This window comes from Xiphophorus hellerii, chromosome 10, assembly GCF_003331165.1.
Source record: "Xiphophorus hellerii strain 12219 chromosome 10, Xiphophorus_hellerii-4.1, whole genome shotgun sequence".
In the NCBI taxonomy this organism is placed as follows: domain Eukaryota; kingdom Metazoa; phylum Chordata; class Actinopteri; order Cyprinodontiformes; family Poeciliidae; genus Xiphophorus; species Xiphophorus hellerii.
The window spans coordinates 9,200,683-9,219,185 of record NC_045681.1 but is presented as its reverse complement, the minus strand read 5'-3'; the positions used below and the strand labels follow the sequence as shown (position 1 = coordinate 9,219,185).

The 18,503-nt window shown below is 39.6% G+C and overlaps 1 protein-coding gene across 2 annotated transcripts; it reads right to left on the bottom strand.

The window, feature by feature from the left end:
• Positions 1-9,284: 9,284 nt before the first annotated feature.
• Positions 9,285-17,703, bottom strand: LOC116727707 (alpha-N-acetylgalactosaminide alpha-2,6-sialyltransferase 1-like). Of its 2 annotated transcripts, none has more exons than XM_032575314.1 (9): positions 17,536-17,703; positions 17,168-17,429; positions 16,085-16,247; positions 15,448-15,610; positions 12,979-13,117; positions 12,801-12,889; positions 12,234-12,317; positions 9,795-9,894; positions 9,285-9,684 (listed from the first exon to the last, which is right to left on the bottom strand). In XM_032575314.1, exons 1-9 carry the CDS (start codon positions 17,634-17,636, stop codon positions 9,511-9,513), a joined length of 1,275 nt encoding a protein of 424 aa, XP_032431205.1. In that variant the 5' UTR covers positions 17,637-17,703; the 3' UTR covers positions 9,285-9,510. The 2 variants fall into 2 exon arrangements, with proteins under 2 accessions (XP_032431205.1, XP_032431204.1); XM_032575313.1 differs by having other exon boundaries at positions 12,234-12,320; positions 17,536-17,702.
• Between the last annotated feature and the right edge of the window lie 800 nt (positions 17,704-18,503).

The window sequence follows — 18,503 nt, the reverse complement described above, 5'->3', positions numbered from 1 at the left end:
GAGGAGGGAACATAGATCTTATGTGAAGGACAGGAGTCAGGGGCTGGTTCAGATTGTTGTGCCTGTTTAATTAGGTCCTCTATCTCCCAAGTAACAACGGCTACGGTGCAACTGGGAGGCAGGATGGAGGCAGGACCTTTTTCCGAATCATCCGGAGAATGTAGGCGGGACAGGGCATCAGGTTTGATGTTACGTGAGCCGGGACGGTAGGAAATGGATAGATTAAACCTGGAAAAGAAAAGGGACCAGCGGGACTGACGGGGATTTAGCCTTTTAGCGGCTTGTAGATATGAGAGGTTTTTATGATCCGTCCAGACCAGCACGGGATGTTCAGCGCCCTCCAACCAGTGCCGCCACTCCTCCAGGGCTAGTTTGATAGCCAGAAGCTCCCGATCGCCCACATCATAGTTGCGTTCTGGGGGGGACAACCTACGGGAGAAGAATGCACAAGGATGAATTTTATTATCAGCCTCGGAGACTTGGGAAAGAACAGCTCCTACTCCGGTGTCAGATGCGTCCACTTCAACGACAAACTGTTTCTTAGGATCAGGTTGGATTAGCACGGGTGCGTTAGAAAACAGAGTCTTTAACTTAATGAAAGCCACTTCCGCCTCGGGAGTCCAACTGAATGGAATCTTGGTCGAAGTGAGGGCAGTTAACGGTAAGGCTGTCTGACTATAGTTGCGGATAAAGCGGCGATAGAAATTGGCAAATCCGAGGAATCTTTGGAGTTGTTTGCGTGTTTCCGGGGTTGGCCATTCCAGCACAGCCTTGATCTTTTCCTCCGTTGGCCTTACCTGCCCACCCTCAAGGATGAATCCCAGGAAAGAGACGGATGGCTTGTGGAACTCGCATTTCTCAGCTTTTACATAGAGCTTGTTTTCTAGGAGCCGTTGTAAAACTAGACGAACGTGATGCTTGTGGTCTTCGAGGGACTTGGAGTAGATTAAGATATCATCTAGGTAGACGAAAACGAAGATATTCAGAAAGTCTCTCAGAACATCGTTTACTAGAGCTTGAAAGAAAGCGGGAGCATTAGACAAGCCGAACGGCATGACCAAATATTCAAAGTGTCCGATAGGTGTCTTAAACGCGGTTTTCCATTCATCCCCGTGACGAATACGGAGTAAATGATAGGCGTTCCTTAGATCTAACTTGGTGAAAATAGTGGCGTCATGCACTGGCTCGAAAGCTGAGGATAACAGGGGCAGAGGATATTTATTTTTTACTGTAATTAGATTTAAGCCCCTGTAGTCTATGCATGGCTGCAGCGAACCGTCCTTCTTGCCTACAAAAAAAAACCCCGCCCCTAAGGGAGAGGAGGATGGGCGGATGATCCCGGCCGCTAATGAGTCTCTGATGTAACCCTCCATGGTTTCCCGTTCAGGTCGAGAAATGTTGTACAGCCGGCTAGAGGGAAGTGGCGCCCCGGGAAGAAGGTCGATCGCGCAGTCATACGGACGGTGTGGTGGTAGAGAGAGTGCTTTAGATTTACTAAAAACTGGGGTTAGATCATGGTACTCGGGTGGGATGGCGGAGAGATCAGGCATGTCTGCCTCCTTTGGTTTAGCCGTGGGAGGACCTGGTGGAACTGCTGAGCGAAGACAGGATTGATGACAAAAAGTGGACCAGGATTCAACATGTCTGTCTGTCCAGTTGATGTGGGGGTTATGCTGTTGCAACCATTTAAACCCTAGGATTACGGAGGAGCTTACTGTGGGAAAAACAAAAAACGAAACGATCTCACTATGATTTCCAGAAATAACTAACTTCAACGGTTTGGTCTGATGGGTGATTTTAGGAAGGGGTTTTCCATCCAAAGCTGAGACACAAAGGGGAACGGTTAACGGGGTGGTTTCTATGGACAGCTGCTGAACTAGTGCTGAATCAATGAGATTCTGTTCGCAGCCCGAATCTATAAAGACAGACAACGGAAGTGACTGATCACGGTCGATTAATGTTGCCGATATTAGCAAGCGAGGTGAATCCCCCTTTTCTAAACGGTCCACCAGTTCCCTCGCTTTTACTGGTGGGCCCGGGGGTTTAACCAAGTTGGGCAATGAGCTATGAAGTGATCAGGTGAACCACAATATAAACACAGGCGGGAAGTCATTCTCCTATGACGTTCAGCTGGGGTGAGGCGAGTATGACCAATTTGCATCGGTTCCGGACCTGGGGGACTTGGCGGACGTGGGAGACTGAGAGCGGAGGGAGAGGGAGTAGAAGATGTTAAAGTTCTAATAGGTGGTTCTCTCCGATTTCTCTCTTTCGCGCGGGACCGGATTCTGTTATCGAGACGAATGGTCAAACTTATGAGATCCTCTAGTGTCTCGGGTTCATCTAGCGTGGCTAGTTCATCTTTGATCTGCTCATTTAGTGCATGAAAATATACACTCTTTAGTGCCGCCGTGTTCCAATTAGAAGCTGCAGCCTTCACCCTGAAATCGACGGCAAAGTCAGCTACTGTCCGCTGCCCCTGTTTGATTTTCCACAATTCACGAGAGTTAAATGTTTTATCTTGGTCTTGACTGAAAACCTGCCTAAACTCTTTCAGGAAAGCGTCAAACGTACACCCGAAATCAGTGGGAGATGGAAATCTTGCCTCGGCCCAATCTAGCGCTCGACCGGACAGCAGAGACAGGACATAGGCGATCTTTGCGCCGTCATGAGGGAAACTCTGGGGAGAGTGGTTGAAAATTAAAGAGCATTGCAAAATGAACCCCTTGCACCTGTATATGTCTCCCGAGAATCTTTCCGGGGTAGGAGGTCGAACCTCCGAGTATGAAGGACGCGCTGGCGGAGCCGGGTCGGGAGCCGGCGCGGGGTCTGGAGGCGTAGCCTGCGGAACAGATTTCTGTAGGAAATTCATTAAATCAGTTAGGCGCTGGTTAGTCTCGGCTTGACGGGCACTTAATTCTCGTAGGGCGGACTCATGAGTGTGGAGTTGTGACTGTTGTTCCGATAGTGTTCGTCTGATGGCGTCTGCGGGGCTTGCCTGTTGGCCGGAGTGTTCTGTCATGTTGGCGTTAAAGCTTTGCCCACATGCAGAACACCACAGAGAACAGAAATCAGTTAAAGATTTTTATTTGAAGCAAAGTAATGTGATGTGGTGGGGATCCTGGGGTGGAGTCTGGAGGACAGCGGAGAACTGCGAAACAGGAGGAGATGGTGAGTTCGGGTCAACTGGGAAACGGGAGTTACGATGGGAATAGACAGGTTCTTACTTGGGAAAGATTGAGCACAATCAGGGAGGTAGTCTGTGGGTTCCAGGTTGAAGTCAACGGATCCAGCTTCCATAAACGAGCGGGTTCCTCGGCAAGGAGGCTGCGGTGGAGGGCGGGCAGGTAAGCGATGACTTGACGGAGGTGGAGGTGAGGTCCGACTGCCAGCCGATGACAACTGAGAATCTTGAGATCTTACGGGAGGTAAAAACGGGACTCGGGCAACCAGTGGGTACCGTCCACGGCGTCACGAGGATGGCTTTAACCAAAAAGCCAGGATGGAAGTCACTCTGGAGAATCCAAATCGTCCCGAGGAGTAGACGATTCCAAGCAGGTAAAACACTCCGGCGTCGAAGTGCTGGCAGTCAGCTTCTTATAACTTCCAGAGGATGATGAGATGATGACTGCCAGGTGCGTAAAACCCATGGGCGCGCCTCCCAGGTGGACAGCCTCTGGCTCCATCTAGTGGGCCACAGTGATGCTACAGACTAACACCAGGAAGAGGGGAAAAGAAAAACAAAAAGGAAAAAAGGACCAAGACCCCCAGAACCCGACACCAAACAACTATTTCACAATATGCAAGAAAAAAAACTGCCCTCACCTCCTTAAAGAGACACATTTCTCTATTATTTTCAGAGAAATATTATAATTATGTTCACACTAAACACATTTAGTGTGAACAGAACATTAAAATAAACATTTACCTTAATAATGCAGTCAGATCAAAGTAACGCACTTCCATCTCAGGATACAAAAACATGTCGCTAAGCATTATGGGAAATAGGTCCCTCTCCTGTCTTTTTCTTTGTCCAGGTTGTATTTAAATGTGAGCCTAAAAACTCTAGTTTATTCAATTCTTTTAGGTTTGACAAAATTAATCAAAAGTTAACACAACTTACTGCTGTAAGTTTATCTTTCACAAACTCACACATTTAGGTTCAAAGTCTAAATCTTGATAAATGTGTTTGATTTAAAGAATAGAAGATATTAGACACAACTATGTGGCTTGTGGCACGCTTGTGTTTTATTAAGGTAAATGTTTATTTTAAGTTTGCAAAACTTAAATGTCCTGTTCACACTAAATGAATAGTTATTTTAATTTGATATTGTGAGTAAAAGTAAAAGACAAATGTGTGCCCTTTAACTTGGTGATGACATTGTTTTCTAGTAATTATATTAAATAATTATTTGGTTAAGTTAACACTCACAATTTAAGTTATTGAACTTAAAAAACAATCCTTAGGCAACTTGACTCGTATTAAATCAACTTTATGAACTTTCATTTCTGAGTTAAAACCAAAACAATGTTCTTGTTGACTTAAACCAGCTGCCATGACAATGCATTTTCAAGGGTGGACAGGTGGACTTTTATTTAAACCACCTTCAAATGTTTTACATCTAAAGGATTTGCAAGTGGATCTGTACAAAAAGCTTCCAAGAAAATAAAATCTGAGCATCAAGCGCCATGAGCAGTCTGACCTCTTAAAAATAACAAACCTTAAAAAGCTGATGATTAATTGATGTACTTGCAGACAGAATGTTTTGAAATCCTATTGTTCGACCAACCCAGCAAGCAAAACAGGTTTGGCCTCTTATTTTTGTTTTCCTTACCGGAAAACGTAGTCATGAGCATCAATTTCTGTTCCCACCTTGGCGCTGTTCAGGATGCCTGGAGTTCCCATCACGGCGTCTCGCACGCAGCCATCAGCAGCCATCCGCAGCGCACACAGCACACACAGCGCACGCAGCACACGCAGCACACGCAGCACACGCAGCCATCCGTACCTGGTTTCGGGAGGAGCAGCAGTTCTTCTGGCTTTGAAATCATCTTCACTACAGACATAACATCTGCAAACAAAATGTGTGCCTTGATTTTGCAGATATAAAGGTGGAAGAAGGCTGTTTAACACTAAAAGCAACTGCAAGGTTTTTCACATTGATGCTGGAAAACAAAAATAAACATCTATAGATATCAAGTCTTTGTGTTTTCTTTCAGAATAGAAAAATACACTCGTTTTACTTGATTCAGTGAAAGGAAGATACTAGATATCCAAGACTTATGCATTTTGTAGAAAATTAAATTAATCAAGCTTCAATGCTTTGATGACATTCAAAGCTGAATGTCATCAGTGTAGCAACAGCATTGGATATAAAATTTTCTGATAAGAGATACAAAGAAATATGTATAAGTAAAATAGCAATTGTCTTGGTACACAAGCCTGAGGAACACCATAATTAACCAGATACATTAATAACATGTTCAACTGAATTTGTAGCCTTACCAACAAAAAAAGAGGTTTTATAAAAGTACAAATGTATTTTTAAGTACAACTTTTGTATTATTTCTGAGGTTATAGCCTAGTGCAGAAATATAAGACCAGATGTTGTTTTGGTTTCTTTGTATAATATTTCCATTAATTGTGTTCCTGCTGATTTAACTCAGCAATCCTCAACTGCAGTTTGAAATTACTTTACGAAAAAACACCTACAGTGATCAGTCTGTTCTTAGTTGCTGTTTATTTGTTTCATAGTCAACAGAGGAATTTTCTCAAAAGTGACCCAAAGGACTTGCCAAAGAAAACACGTTTTTTCAAGGAAACAAACAAGGAAAAAAAGTACAGCATACCTGAGTCATGCAACAGTTATCTGTTGTTGCTTATTATTAGACTAGTTGTTCATTTTTCATGGTTAGATTTAGTGTTTACTCCTTCTCTGCTCCTCCTGGGCCACTGCTCTCCCTCAGTCTGCCTACATGGTCCCCTCTCTCAGCTGCGTCCTGCTACTATTTGCTCCTCTGTATTTAAGATCCTCATTCTCTGCCACTCGTTGCTGGATTCTCCTGTTTGCTCAGTTCCCTGCCTGGTTACTTCCTGCGTGGCTTTTTGTTTCATCTCTGGTTCTTATCGAGATTCCTTAGTTTTTGTAAATTCATGTTTTCTCATATTCTTTAAATATTCAGCAACACGCCGCCTCAGTCTGGTTTGCTTACACCATGACAGTGTGTGTGTGCGTGTGTGTGAAATAATGGTAATGTGCTATATTTAACATTTGCAGTCATCCAATTTTAACATCCATGAGGCCAAAGGAACTAGAAAGGAATTGTGGAAGAGCAATAAACAGTTTGCTGCCTAATAAACACAAGAATGTTACTTGCACCACTGGCTTTATTTGGAAATTGTATGCAGGGACTGTATAAACCCACAGAAAAATGCCAAAGAATGTCTTTTATTAGCCTTTTTTTACTTGGAGATTTAAAAATCGGTAAAGTTTTGAAAGTAAACATTTGGCCACAAAACTTAAAGCAGTCCAGTTGAGTTTCAGATTAATGGGAGACCTACTGTGTCCTGTCGTTTGAACTGTGGTTTATAACCTTTTGATATACCATCACGTTGAAATGAAAGACAATATTCCAGATAATCGCTCCCTGAAACACACCCTCCTTCTAGCTACTGGATTGTGTTACAAATGATTCACAATCAGGAATTTAACCAGACAACTTGGATGCCTTCTCTTCTTCTGAGCGTTTTAGTGCACCATAAAAACAAAAAAAAACAGACGGTGTCATTCTCAATAAACAGCTTTGTGACAAATTCAGTGGCCCTGAACACCAACATATTGTTAAGCTCATTCATTAATTTAAGTGTTTTAGTTTTCATAAGTTTCACATTGAAAGGAGCCAGTGGAGATGGCTCCGATCTGGATTTAAAATTTGGCACTGAAAGCACATTCCACAATTTTCAAAGCTCTGTAGGATTTTTTAATACATACAAGGCATGTTCATAATAGGGCTGACTAAGTGCATTGTACTGTAACCAGGAAATAAAACCAAACGATCCTTCCCGGTGAAGGAATTTTTTATCTCCTTAATTATGTTTCTGGCACAGATGCGATGGGGTGCGGTTAGGGAAACGCTAAGATATCTGGTAACATTTACTCACATGATATACATCAGTCATCCCCAACCCCCGGGCCGCGGACCGATACCGGTCCGTGGACCAATTGGTACCGGGCCGCACAAGAAATAATTAAATATTTCCGTTTTATGTATTATTTGAGTCTGGAGGATCTTTTATTTTGAAAATCCTTTAACCGGATTCTCTCGGTTATGTCTTGCGCGCCAAAATTGAGCCCACAAGCAGCAAAATGAGTAAGAAACAGATCAGATGTCTTTGCGAAGTTTCTTTGCGAAGGGGAAAAGGAGAATGGATTTATCCCGGTAGGTGATTCCCACATTCCAAGCTCTGCATGATATGGTGACCGGATGTTAATGAGGCAATGAAGCTTCAAACTGCTTCGCCACGTAGAGACCAAGAACCCTGAGCATAAGCAACACTTCGGGTGTCATTGTCTCTCATCACTCCCAGATGGGACCGTCTGGTTGCAGAGAAACAAGCTCAGGGCTCCCATTAGTCGTTATCGTGAGTTAAAATTTTCACGAAAGTAAAATGTTCGTTTTGTGGCGCATTTGTATCTTATTTTGGAGGGATATGTAAACGTTGCCATAGCGACCAGAGTCAGAGACCGTTAGGGCAGCGATGGAGACAGAGGAGTTGAGCTGTAGAGCTTGTGAGTTTTAGGTCTGGTTCACACGGCACGATTTAAGGATTGTCGGCCGATTTTCCAAACAAGCAGCAGTGATAGTCTGTGGACTCATTTTAAGCGATAAAAGACGTAACAAAAAGAAGAGGCATTTGATAAAAGACGGCGGTGCTGCACTATGATTTGGAGGCGAGTTATTTTTTTCGTAGTTAACATTTTTAACTGAATAAACATCCATGTTTATTGAGCACATGGTAGTTTCCACATATCATCTCCGATGTCCACCGGACTCTCGGTTGGGCCATGTTATCTGTTTGGGATTCCCCTCCGTTCTTATGTCACCGCGTTTTCTGATTGGCTACCTGTCATATTCAACATTCAACAGTTTGCGTTTTCGCTCCCAGTTAGGGAAACCAGGGCAAAAAATGTAAAATGGTGCCATGTGAACTAGGCCTTAGCTTACACACCAACATGCAGAAGCCTTATCTGACGATTCACTCCCCCCATCTTCCCCCGGGCCTCAGTAAAATAGGCAAATCTTGACCGGCCCGCAGTGAGAAAAAGGTTGGGGACCACTGTTTTTAGTGCATCATAAAAACAGATGGTGTCATTCTCAATAAACAGCTTTGTGACAAATTCAGTGGCCCTGAACACCAACATATTGTTAAGCTCATTCATTAATTTAAGTGTTTTAGTTTTCATAAGTTTCACATTGAAAGGAGCCAGTGGAGATGGCTCGGATCTGGATTTAAAATTTGGCACTGAAAGCACATTCCACCCTTTTCAAAGCTTTGTAGGAACTTTGAATACATAAAAGCCATGCACGTAATAGGGCTGACTAAGTGCATTGTACTGTAGCCAGGAAATAAAACCAAAGGATCCTCCCCGGTGAAGGAAAATTTTTATTTCTTTAATTATGTTTCTGGCACCAATGCGATGTGGTGCGGTTAGGGAAACACGAAGATGTTTTGACGATATGGTGATAATATACACATCACTTACGCACACATTGTCTTGCAAACAATGCTGGGTGGTTGATGTTGAGGTGAACAGATTTATTTTATGACTAAAATATGTAGTTTCTGAGTTTTAAGGTGCAGCGCTAAGCTAAAAATTAGCTCTGTCATTAGCACATTAGCGAAGTATGTGCACCGCTTTATGGTGATTAAATATTGACCTTGGGTTGCTGGGTGGCTCAGTTTATGGAGCTGAAGCAACATTTAAGAGGCTATAAACCTCGATGCAGTTGTTGATTCCTGGTCGCTGTAATTTGCTGCAAGTCTTCCCCTTCTCCACATTGTTTATATTATCCAATAAAGGCCACAAAGTGCCAAAAAATCTGCAAAAATAATACTGACCTGATCAGTACATATCACAGAAAGTCCTAAAGAAGAAAATAGAACCCGGTCTCATTGTTCTGCAGTAAAGAATAAGTTCTGGGACATTGTTTTGCACAAATCTTATAAAATCTAAATTTGCCACATAATTTCTGGGAATTTGCAGATTAGACACTGAAATTAAATCTTAATTTCCTTCAGTCACACAATGTTTATTACATTTCTTAATATCAAATGCAACATTTATACCAAAAATCTTCACTGGTCTATACATTTCACATTTATTTAAGCCATCGCAAAAGCATGACACAAACCAGAGTAACTACACTCTCCGTATATTTTGTTTTTAAAATCATCCTCAGAGTTTCAGAACAGATCCCATCTTGTGGGATCTTGTTGATCCCATCTTGTGATCAAGTTCTTTGGTAAAGCTTTATTATCTTTTTGTCGTGAAGCCTCTTCCATAAATTCTTCTCCATGATGTAGTCGTGGTTGCTGTAGAAAATCACGTTGGTTTTCAGGTGCCTCTCAGCGTAGTAACAGGAGTATTTTTTGTAGTCTTCTGTGATGAATCCGTAGGCACTCACCTGAAAAAGAACGTGGAGGAAAGGGGAAGAGTAACGAATTAAACAAAAGCAACAAAATGGCATTAAGTAAAAGCTGTATTCACAAATAAAGTGCAGTTTGATGTACTTACAGTGTCACAAGCGTGCAGAGCTGTAAAGACAGCGAATGCCCCGTTGGTTGGACGAACGATTGCCCAGTATCCTCGATTAAGATTGTTTGATTTTAAAAACCTGTGAGTTAAGGAAAAAGTTGCTGTAAGAGCCAGTTAATGGGGAATTCATATAGAATAATAATTTAGATTAAAAATGTATAAATATGCTTAATTTAATTTTAAGAAATTCATGATGAGTATATTTTCTAGAATGTATAACTTAGTTAATATAAAGGGATACTTTTATTGTGAAAAGTAATTTTGGCTTCCACTACGTAATGCATAACATTAATATTGCCCGTATGCACGTTTGAGGTCAGATTGCAGTTGGATACGGTGGAAGCAACACAATTTTTTGACCGATCTGTACCGAGCCTTTCATTTTTTCTGTAAGTGTACTTTTGGAGTTCTTTAAGTAAACATCATAAAAGAAGACTTGGTTTCAGTCGAGTGATTCAAATATTTGTTGTTAGACAAACTGCAAAGGTGGTACAACGAACTTTTGGGACGCAGAGTGCCACTACAGTTGCTTTTAAAGGTATGTCCAAAAGCTTTTAAAAAATATTTTATTAATATATATGCATCAATCAGAACATTATGACTGATTTCTAATCTCCATTTTTGTGTAAGTTCGACCTTATTATACCTATGTTTGACGCGCTACTGGAAACTTATACAGTAAGAAATTATAGGTGTAACATGGTTTTATTTTAACAATATTATTGATGTGAGGTTTGTCAAAACTGGATTATTTATTCATCAAATTTATTTTATTTAGTCAAAAAGTTATTTTTCCTGACACATTGATATGCAAGTTATGTTATTTAAGATATTTTATGCATTATTTACTAAAAGTAGAACTGAATATTTTTAATCTTACGTATAATTTTGTATTAGATGTTAACTTTCATTCTGATGAAAAAGTTGTGTGTTCACTTCTCTGGACACTCAGGAAACTATTTTACATATTTATTTCCATTAAAGCTAAACAAACAACTAAAAAGACATAAATCTACTCAGAAATGCTAGGCCTGTCGCGATAAACGATAAATCGATTAATCGTATGATAAATTAAAACTATCGACGTCATTTTAATTATCGGCATTATCGTCTCTTCCGGCCTTTTTCTCTTTCTGTTAATGACACTGAATGAAAAAAAAGCTCAACTCCGGTGCTCTCCACTGACTCCTCCCTTCCTCATTTCCTCAGTGTAAAGCCCAGCGCACACGACAGGATCTTAGAGCTGTTGGCCGATTGTCGGCCCATTTTCAAACCCTGACAGACCACACATTAGCCGACAGAGATCCTAGGTATAACGGTTCGATCGGGTTCGTTCCTGCCGTGTGGTGTCCAACAATGGGCACAAAATAATGGCTACAAGTCCAGTTAACTAATTTTAAAACCAGGCATTAATTAATGCGTTACTACAATCTACCTGCAATGCATGTGGCTAGTGTCAGCGTAAAGTCCTGACCGAATGAAAATCATTATAACCTATTTACGTCACGTTAACGAAGAACAGCTGAAAAGTTACCGGGTTTATCAACTGCGGTAGCAATTTCGCTCCAACTCCTTCCCTTGTCATTTCTATATTCTTTGCATGTTGAATAAACATTAATGTTGTTTCTACATATCATCTCCAATGTCCGCTGGACTTCGTGTTGCGTCGTGTCAGCTGTTTGGGATTCCCCGACGTAATTTCCCCTCAGAAAACACTGAGGGAATCTGCGCTTTCTGATTGGCTGCCTGTCACTTTCAACAGGCTGCGTTAAGATCCCAGTCGGGGAAAACCCCTGATTTGGATCGGAGCGGCAACGACGATCTACCGTAACACACCACACAATCTTAGAAAGACCAACGTTTTAAGATTGTTGTAAAGGGAAAAATAGCAGCAAAAAATCATGTAGTGTGAACTATTGCATCAGGTAGTCGATGTGCCCATCTTCTCTATTTAAATCTAATTATTACTGAAGGGCAACATAATATACAGAATTCATAATCTGCACTATTTTGGTTGAATGCAGTATTTATTTCCACTTTTACTTTATGTTGTTTAGGTTTTTTTTTTCAAGTGAGTTTTTTGTTAATGGAGACTGAGAATCCATTTTATTTTCGTTTTTGGTTGTTTTGTTTATTTTGTTTATCAGTTCCAGTGTTTAGTGTTCTTTTGAAAATAAAGTGTATCTATCTTTGGCAGGAAATCGCATGGATTATTATGTCATTTCCATTAAATCAGTGTAAAAAGGTCTTCAAACAATATTATCGTTTATCGCAATATTTTTTGAGACAATTAATCGCTCAGCAAAATTTGCTATCGTGACAGGCCTAGAAATGACATTTGAAATAGTTGTCACTTTGCATAAACCAGCTGTAGCCTAAACTGTAGGCATTTGAATAGGATTATGATCAGAGACTGACCTGTTTCGTACGTATCGCAGGAAATCCTGGTGCAGAACATAAAACCGGCTCTCATTGTACTGGCCTGAATAGTAAGTTCTGGGGCTGCAGGGTAAAAACACAAAGGAAACATCATGAAAAAAAGAAACGGTGAATAGAAAGCAGCTTGTGCTTTCTTTTGACAATGTGAGAAACTGTTTTTGTAAATCAGGTTGAAAGTAGAAAACCTTGTTCAGTGACTTTGGTACCTTTGTGTTTATTTAGCACATGAACTGGTCTGACTTAAACTTAGTAGAAAATATTTTGGAGTTTTTTCAACAGGAAGATAAAAAGACACCAGAACTAGCAACAGAGACAATTTGGACAGATTTCCTCAAAGAAACGAAACCTTTCTGCGTCAATTCAAGCTAACGAAGCCTCGACTAAATGTTGAGTAAATATACCGTACAGATTTTTTTTAATAACCAGATTTAGCAGATAATTTGAAGCTTTTTCATCTGTTATTACTTGTTTAGTGCAGAGTATTTAGAGGTTTATCTGCATCCTCTACAGATAGAGAATAAATAAATGAAACAAGATGATAGTCACTTCTTTCCAGACTCCTTGTCTTCTCTGATCAGAGCCTTGAGCCACTTGTAATCCCTCATCCCCTCAGGAATCATGACGTACTTTATACCCTGTAAAAAAGAGCAGAATATCAGCTGGGATCATAATGTTTCATGAACACAATAACCAACACTTTGTGCTGATGTTGTAGCTTCTGTACCTCATCATGTGGAGCCGATTTGTATCCGTACTTTTTGAAAATATAGAGGGACGAAGAGATGGAGAAAGATGTGTGAACATACACCGATGTTCTGTTCCCCACGTCTTCCTCGTAGCCTTCGATCACCGCGCCGTTCATCCTGTCACAAAAACAGCTGTGATTTGATTTTAAAATATATTGTTTAGTCAAAACGTGAAGTTGGCAGAGTTATATCAACTCTTAAAGAGTTATTTCAACAAGAGATTGAGCATTTCAAATGTTAAAATTACTCAATAACTGAATGAGTTAAATTAACACCAATTCTGAAAAGGAAAATGCTATTAAAATTAGAGGCATTTTACCCAAGTCAGAACTAATGTGTTGTTCTGTGGTATTCAACTCTGTAATTTAATGCCAACTAATTCAATATTTAATAATAGTAAAAACTCAAAGGACAGATAAAACAATATTTTAGTACACTGCAAGTAATGTAAGCTCAGAGTTAATTGTGTATTTAACTTAAAATGACCTGCATTCTGCCATATTTTTCTTTTTTGTTTTTATTTAATTTCTAAAAACGTGTTTTATTGGTGTAATGAAGTGACATGTGGAGGAATCACGGCTTAATAGCCATGGATTCAGAAACATTCATCTGCCTCGTTTGAGTTCAAATGAAAAGGCCTCCATTGTCACTGAAGAAGAAATATTGTGCCAGGCCTCCGGTGGAAATACTTGTTTAAATAAGTAAACCACAATGCTACTGCATTCCTTTTTGTCAAGAGATATTATCTCAGCAACCTTTCAAAAGCCAGTCACTCTTGTTCATATAATTATCCTGTCACAAAGTTCAAGCCTTATTTGACTAGAAGAATCACATAAAGCCTTGAGTGGAGCTCTTTCAGTTTCGGTGAGCGATCTGACGGAGGTGAAGTTGGTGGGCAGATGTCTTAAAATAATCTCACGCATGAATTCAATTTTGTTCTGAAAAATGATAAACGTTTTGAATTTTTTTTGGCCGAATAACCATTCCCACTTTGTTGAAGTCAATGCTGATATTTTTTGTGCCAAAGCTCCTGCTTTTTATAGAACGACTGGTTCTTTTCACATTTTTTATTTACTGTTTTTGGGACATACATTAAGTGGAACGAATACTCTGCGTTTTAGATTTTACCTAAAGTAAGTTGAGATGTTAGGTTACATAAAAAATTGTTTTACAAATACAAAACAGCAACACTTAATTAAGACACAAACGTCACATTCTTGTGTTGTTTAAGTTTTGGTTTTCATTTGTGTTTGTTCTTCAATCATTTCCTTGTTCTTTATATTTGTGTTCCTCATCTGTAGCTTTATTTACAAGCGCACATTTGAAATGCATTCAAATAAAATAATCCAAATGTATAAATTTATTCAGAATAGAAGCACCGACACAGTTTTTATGTTCAGTCTGCGCTTAACATAAAAACAACTGCAGCAGTCTGTTTTGAGATGTTACTGTACTCTGTCATTAAGCTGCAGGCAGTGCAGGTGTGAAGCTGCTGGTTTTCTTGAATGGGAGATTAACAGCTTTCTTTTGATTCCCTGCCAGTTTTTCTTACCAGTGAAGTTGTAAATGCCATTCTGACAAAAGACATACATTCTTGGTCAGCTCAGTTTGCCAGAGACACAATGATGCCATCACATAATCAGAACAAGTATTTACATGTGCACTGTTTGGATTATTAATCGGCATAAACCATCCCTCTCATTACGACTATAAATGTATTCCAGTTGAGGTGTTTAAATTACACATTTCTATTCTGATCGTATTTATTCCAATTACATTTGTCCATATAAACGCGTCTATTGCTCAACATGCCTTGCCATATTTAGTTTCAGTATAATTTATTCCAGTCTTTTTTTTCCTTTTCTTATTATCCACCCATCGATAATCCACTTTTAGGATGATAATCTGATGCCACACCTTGAATTGATGAAAACCATTTAACCATTTTTACAAAACGCTGAGTTAAGATCAACTTTATTGTCCTCAGTGGTCATTTTGTTCGGCAGCCAGCAAAGAACAATTGCAAATAAAAGTACAAACACAATGGAATATTAACAATAACCACAACATCACTGATGCATTGCACACGATACAATTATAGACAACCACAGTCTCTATTTGGGCTTATTATCATCTAAAATTATTGATGAGAAAGACACACATTTTAGGATAAATGAACATTTGCAACTTTTAGAGTTGCGTTTTATCACCATAAATTGTAACGACACTAATAAAGGGGATTTGGGTCCACAAGAATAGCTTTAGCTGTTCTGATTCTGCAGAACTGGGGAGGCTCTGCCAAGCTTTTGCTGCACATCCTTTCAATGATGAGCTTATTTTTCAGGGCGAGCGACTCCAATAAATATCTCAAAATCAGTAAATAAAATGTTTAAAATACCTAGTGCACAATTATCTAAAGCAGCCTGTTTGCTCTGCTCTTTTCTTACCTAAAGACGTAGTCGTGAGCATCAATCTCAGCGCCCATTTTGGAGCCGTTCAGGATGCCTGCTGTTCCCACCACGGCACAGTGAATGCAGCCGTCCCCGCCTGGTTTTGGGCGGAGCAGCGGTTCTTTGGGCTTTGAGATCAGCTTCAACACTGGCATTACATCTGCAGACAAAAGCATAATAACATAACTCAGTTCCTTTGGTGGTGATTTTTAAAGATACACTCAGTGGCAGCATGTGGGGGTGACGTGCCAATAGATTTCCTTTACTATTCCAGTACAAAACGTCAAATGAAAGATTAAATTCTACAATAATAGAACATACTTCACCCAGCAAAATAAAGGCTTAGATTAGCCAAAAGTAAAAGGTATGTTCAAACTTATTCCAATAGTCTTTGCAAAATTACTTACATATTTTATACAATTCAAACTATATGACAAACACAAAGTTCATTGTCTTTCATCTTCTTGGAAAATCTGTTTTAAGTGATTGCAACGAGTAAACTAGCCAGATAAAAAGTCACTGCAGAGAAAGAAATCGACTTGTCGATTAGTTGGTGCAACCCCTTTAACTAATACCTTAAAATCAAGAGGTATTGTAAGAAAATGTTTCTCTTACAATCTAAGCAAACCCTTACCTTCATACGCCATATCCATAAAGCCAAAGGGATTGTTGAAATGTGAGAGCCGGTTCCACTCTCTCATGTTGATGTTATCTTTGTGCAGAAACATGCGAATGTTGGGAAGGAAAGCTTTCTGAAAGTCCTCGTCCTTGGAGTTGCGCAGAGACTGGGCACATTTCTGAAGGGGAGACAGTAGTCATATTTTTATTTATCGATGAAAAAATGCTAAAAAAAAATGTTTTATTTATTTATTTTGTGTAATCTTAGGCAGCATTCATATAAATTCTGTTTAGTCAACTTGAATAAAACTCTAGTTCATTTGCCTACAAAGTCTGGTTTGTTTGGGGAGGTGTGAATGTGAAATCGAACTCTGATGTGGACCGAAAAGCAAAGTTTGGTCCGCCTAAAAACCTACATCTCAGTTCAAGTGAACTCTAGTGCGGTTTAAATGAATATATGAATGCAGTTTTTGTTTTTGGAGAGATCACTCCAAAAACAGGTAGCAAACTTTAGTTTTGCTACCTGTTTGCCCTACCCAGGGCATTCTGGGTAAATAAAACAAAAACAAACACAAGACTCTAACATTAGAGGGAGAAATAGCTTGTGGTCTGTTGCCAAATACAAAAGAGAAATTCTACAACCTGTAAAATGCAATTCTATTCGATTTTCGTTTACATTTTGTGAAGAAGGAAGTTGAGTTCATGTCTGCTTCTGAGGTTTTTCTGCCGTTTCCTTCAATAGTTCTTGGAGCAGCGCCACCACAGGTGAGGAGGAGAACAGTTTATTCAATTAGTTTGGATGGTTGACAGTGCAGTAAAGTGAACAGCACCAGGTGAAAATGTAACATTTTAATTTTGATCCCCAATCAAAATGAGCCTACCGGACTATCAGGTGTGAAAACAGCCCGTCAAACGTTTGTTTTGGTTAGAACCACAGAGGCACACAAAGGCAGGTAAAAACAAACTATATATGAGGAGGAAAGTCAACAGGGCCACACCAAAAGCTAATAAGTAAACAAAAGACATACCAGACCTGGGAAGCCCTATTATAATTCTACACTTTAATTTTTTTTCCCCTTTTGTGTATCACCAGACTTACCGTAGATCTTGGAGGAGCATCCAAGTTATAAATATCCTCAAAAGTCCACTGAGGAAGCTTCTTGAAGTATCTTTTGTATATTATTGGAATGGGATATTCAGAACGAGATTTATTCATTTGATCCATCTCCAACATTGTCAGTGAATCTCTCGTAGCATTCAATAAGGTCACATTTCCTTCATTTTGCCACAATCTTTCATTTTTATAAAAGCTGTCCAGTCGTTTGAAATGTTTTACTGCCGACATGGCTATCCATCTATATCTGGGTTTGGATAAAATAACAACAAAAACAAAAATGGTGATCACACAGCACAACACAAAACATATTAATATATATACATTAAGTAAGAAATCATAAAAGCACTTACCTGATGTTACTTGGTAAATATCCCTGAGACATTATGAAAAGAACAATACTGAATAAAATCACCAACACAAAAAACCCCAGCTTGACTTCTTGACGTGCCATTCCTGAGGAATATAGGCGTGAAAAAGGTGGATAAGGATGTGCCTGATGAGTAAATGTTTTGTGAAGGAGGTCTCACACTTCCTTAAACAGGTCAGAAACAAAAACACGCCTTGTAGACACATCAGAGGAGTACTGCCTGTAAGATCAGGTGAAGAATTTGCTCCAAGATAGTGAAGTCACACACAAAAGTAACTGGGTAGGACTGAAATACTTGAATTTGAATTTACTGCACAGCAGCAGTAAGACCAAACTGAAACCTCTAGTTTTTTTTTTTATTAACATTTGGTATTTTAAGTCTCAACAGAGACAATACTCCACTGTCTTTTATTGGCTTAATGGTGCAGAATAACCGGATTCATTCAAGTGTGCATGGATGACATATGAATGTTGGATTTAAAGGAATAGTAACCTGTTGCTGTGAGTGCGAGGATGGTAAAATGTAGTTTTGTAATAGGACAACTTAGTACAGTTCAGTTTTACTTAGATTGCACTTTTAATGTAACCTAAAGTTCTCAGCAAAAAATAAAAATGATCAGATGGTAAACCTGACTGTAAATTTGGTAAAATAGATTTGTTTTTGGATAAGTCAAGTTTAGTTGTACAGCACATTTCAGCAACAAGGAAGTTCAAAGTCCTTTACACCATAAAAACATGAAACAAGCAACAAACATTATGTTTTGTCAAACGACATCCTCAGAATCATCCAATATACATCCGATGTACAGATCAATGTTCTGGTTATTATTAATCAAAGGCAACTCTAAACAGGTGGGGTTTTAGCTTCGCTTTAAAGGAACTCAGTGTTTCAGCAGTTTTGCAGTTTTCTGGAAGTTTGTTCCAGATTTGTGGTGCATAGAAGCTGAATGC

What these genes read in the sequence shown, in the direction of transcription:
- LOC116727707 (XM_032575313.1), bottom strand. Translation starts at nt 17,636, where the DNA reads ATGGCACGTCAAGAAGTCAAGCTGGGGTTTTTTGTGTTGGTGATTTTA. An exon ending in TATTTACCAAGTAACATCAG is followed by an intron (nt 17,430 to 17,535) that starts GTAAGTGCTTTT and finishes ATCCAAACCCAG; the next exon opens with ATATAGATGGATAGCCATGT. An exon ending in GACAAGGAGTCTGGAAAGAA is followed by an intron (nt 12,321 to 12,800) that starts GTGACTATCATC and finishes GTTTTTACCCTG; the next exon opens with CAGCCCCAGAACTTACTATT.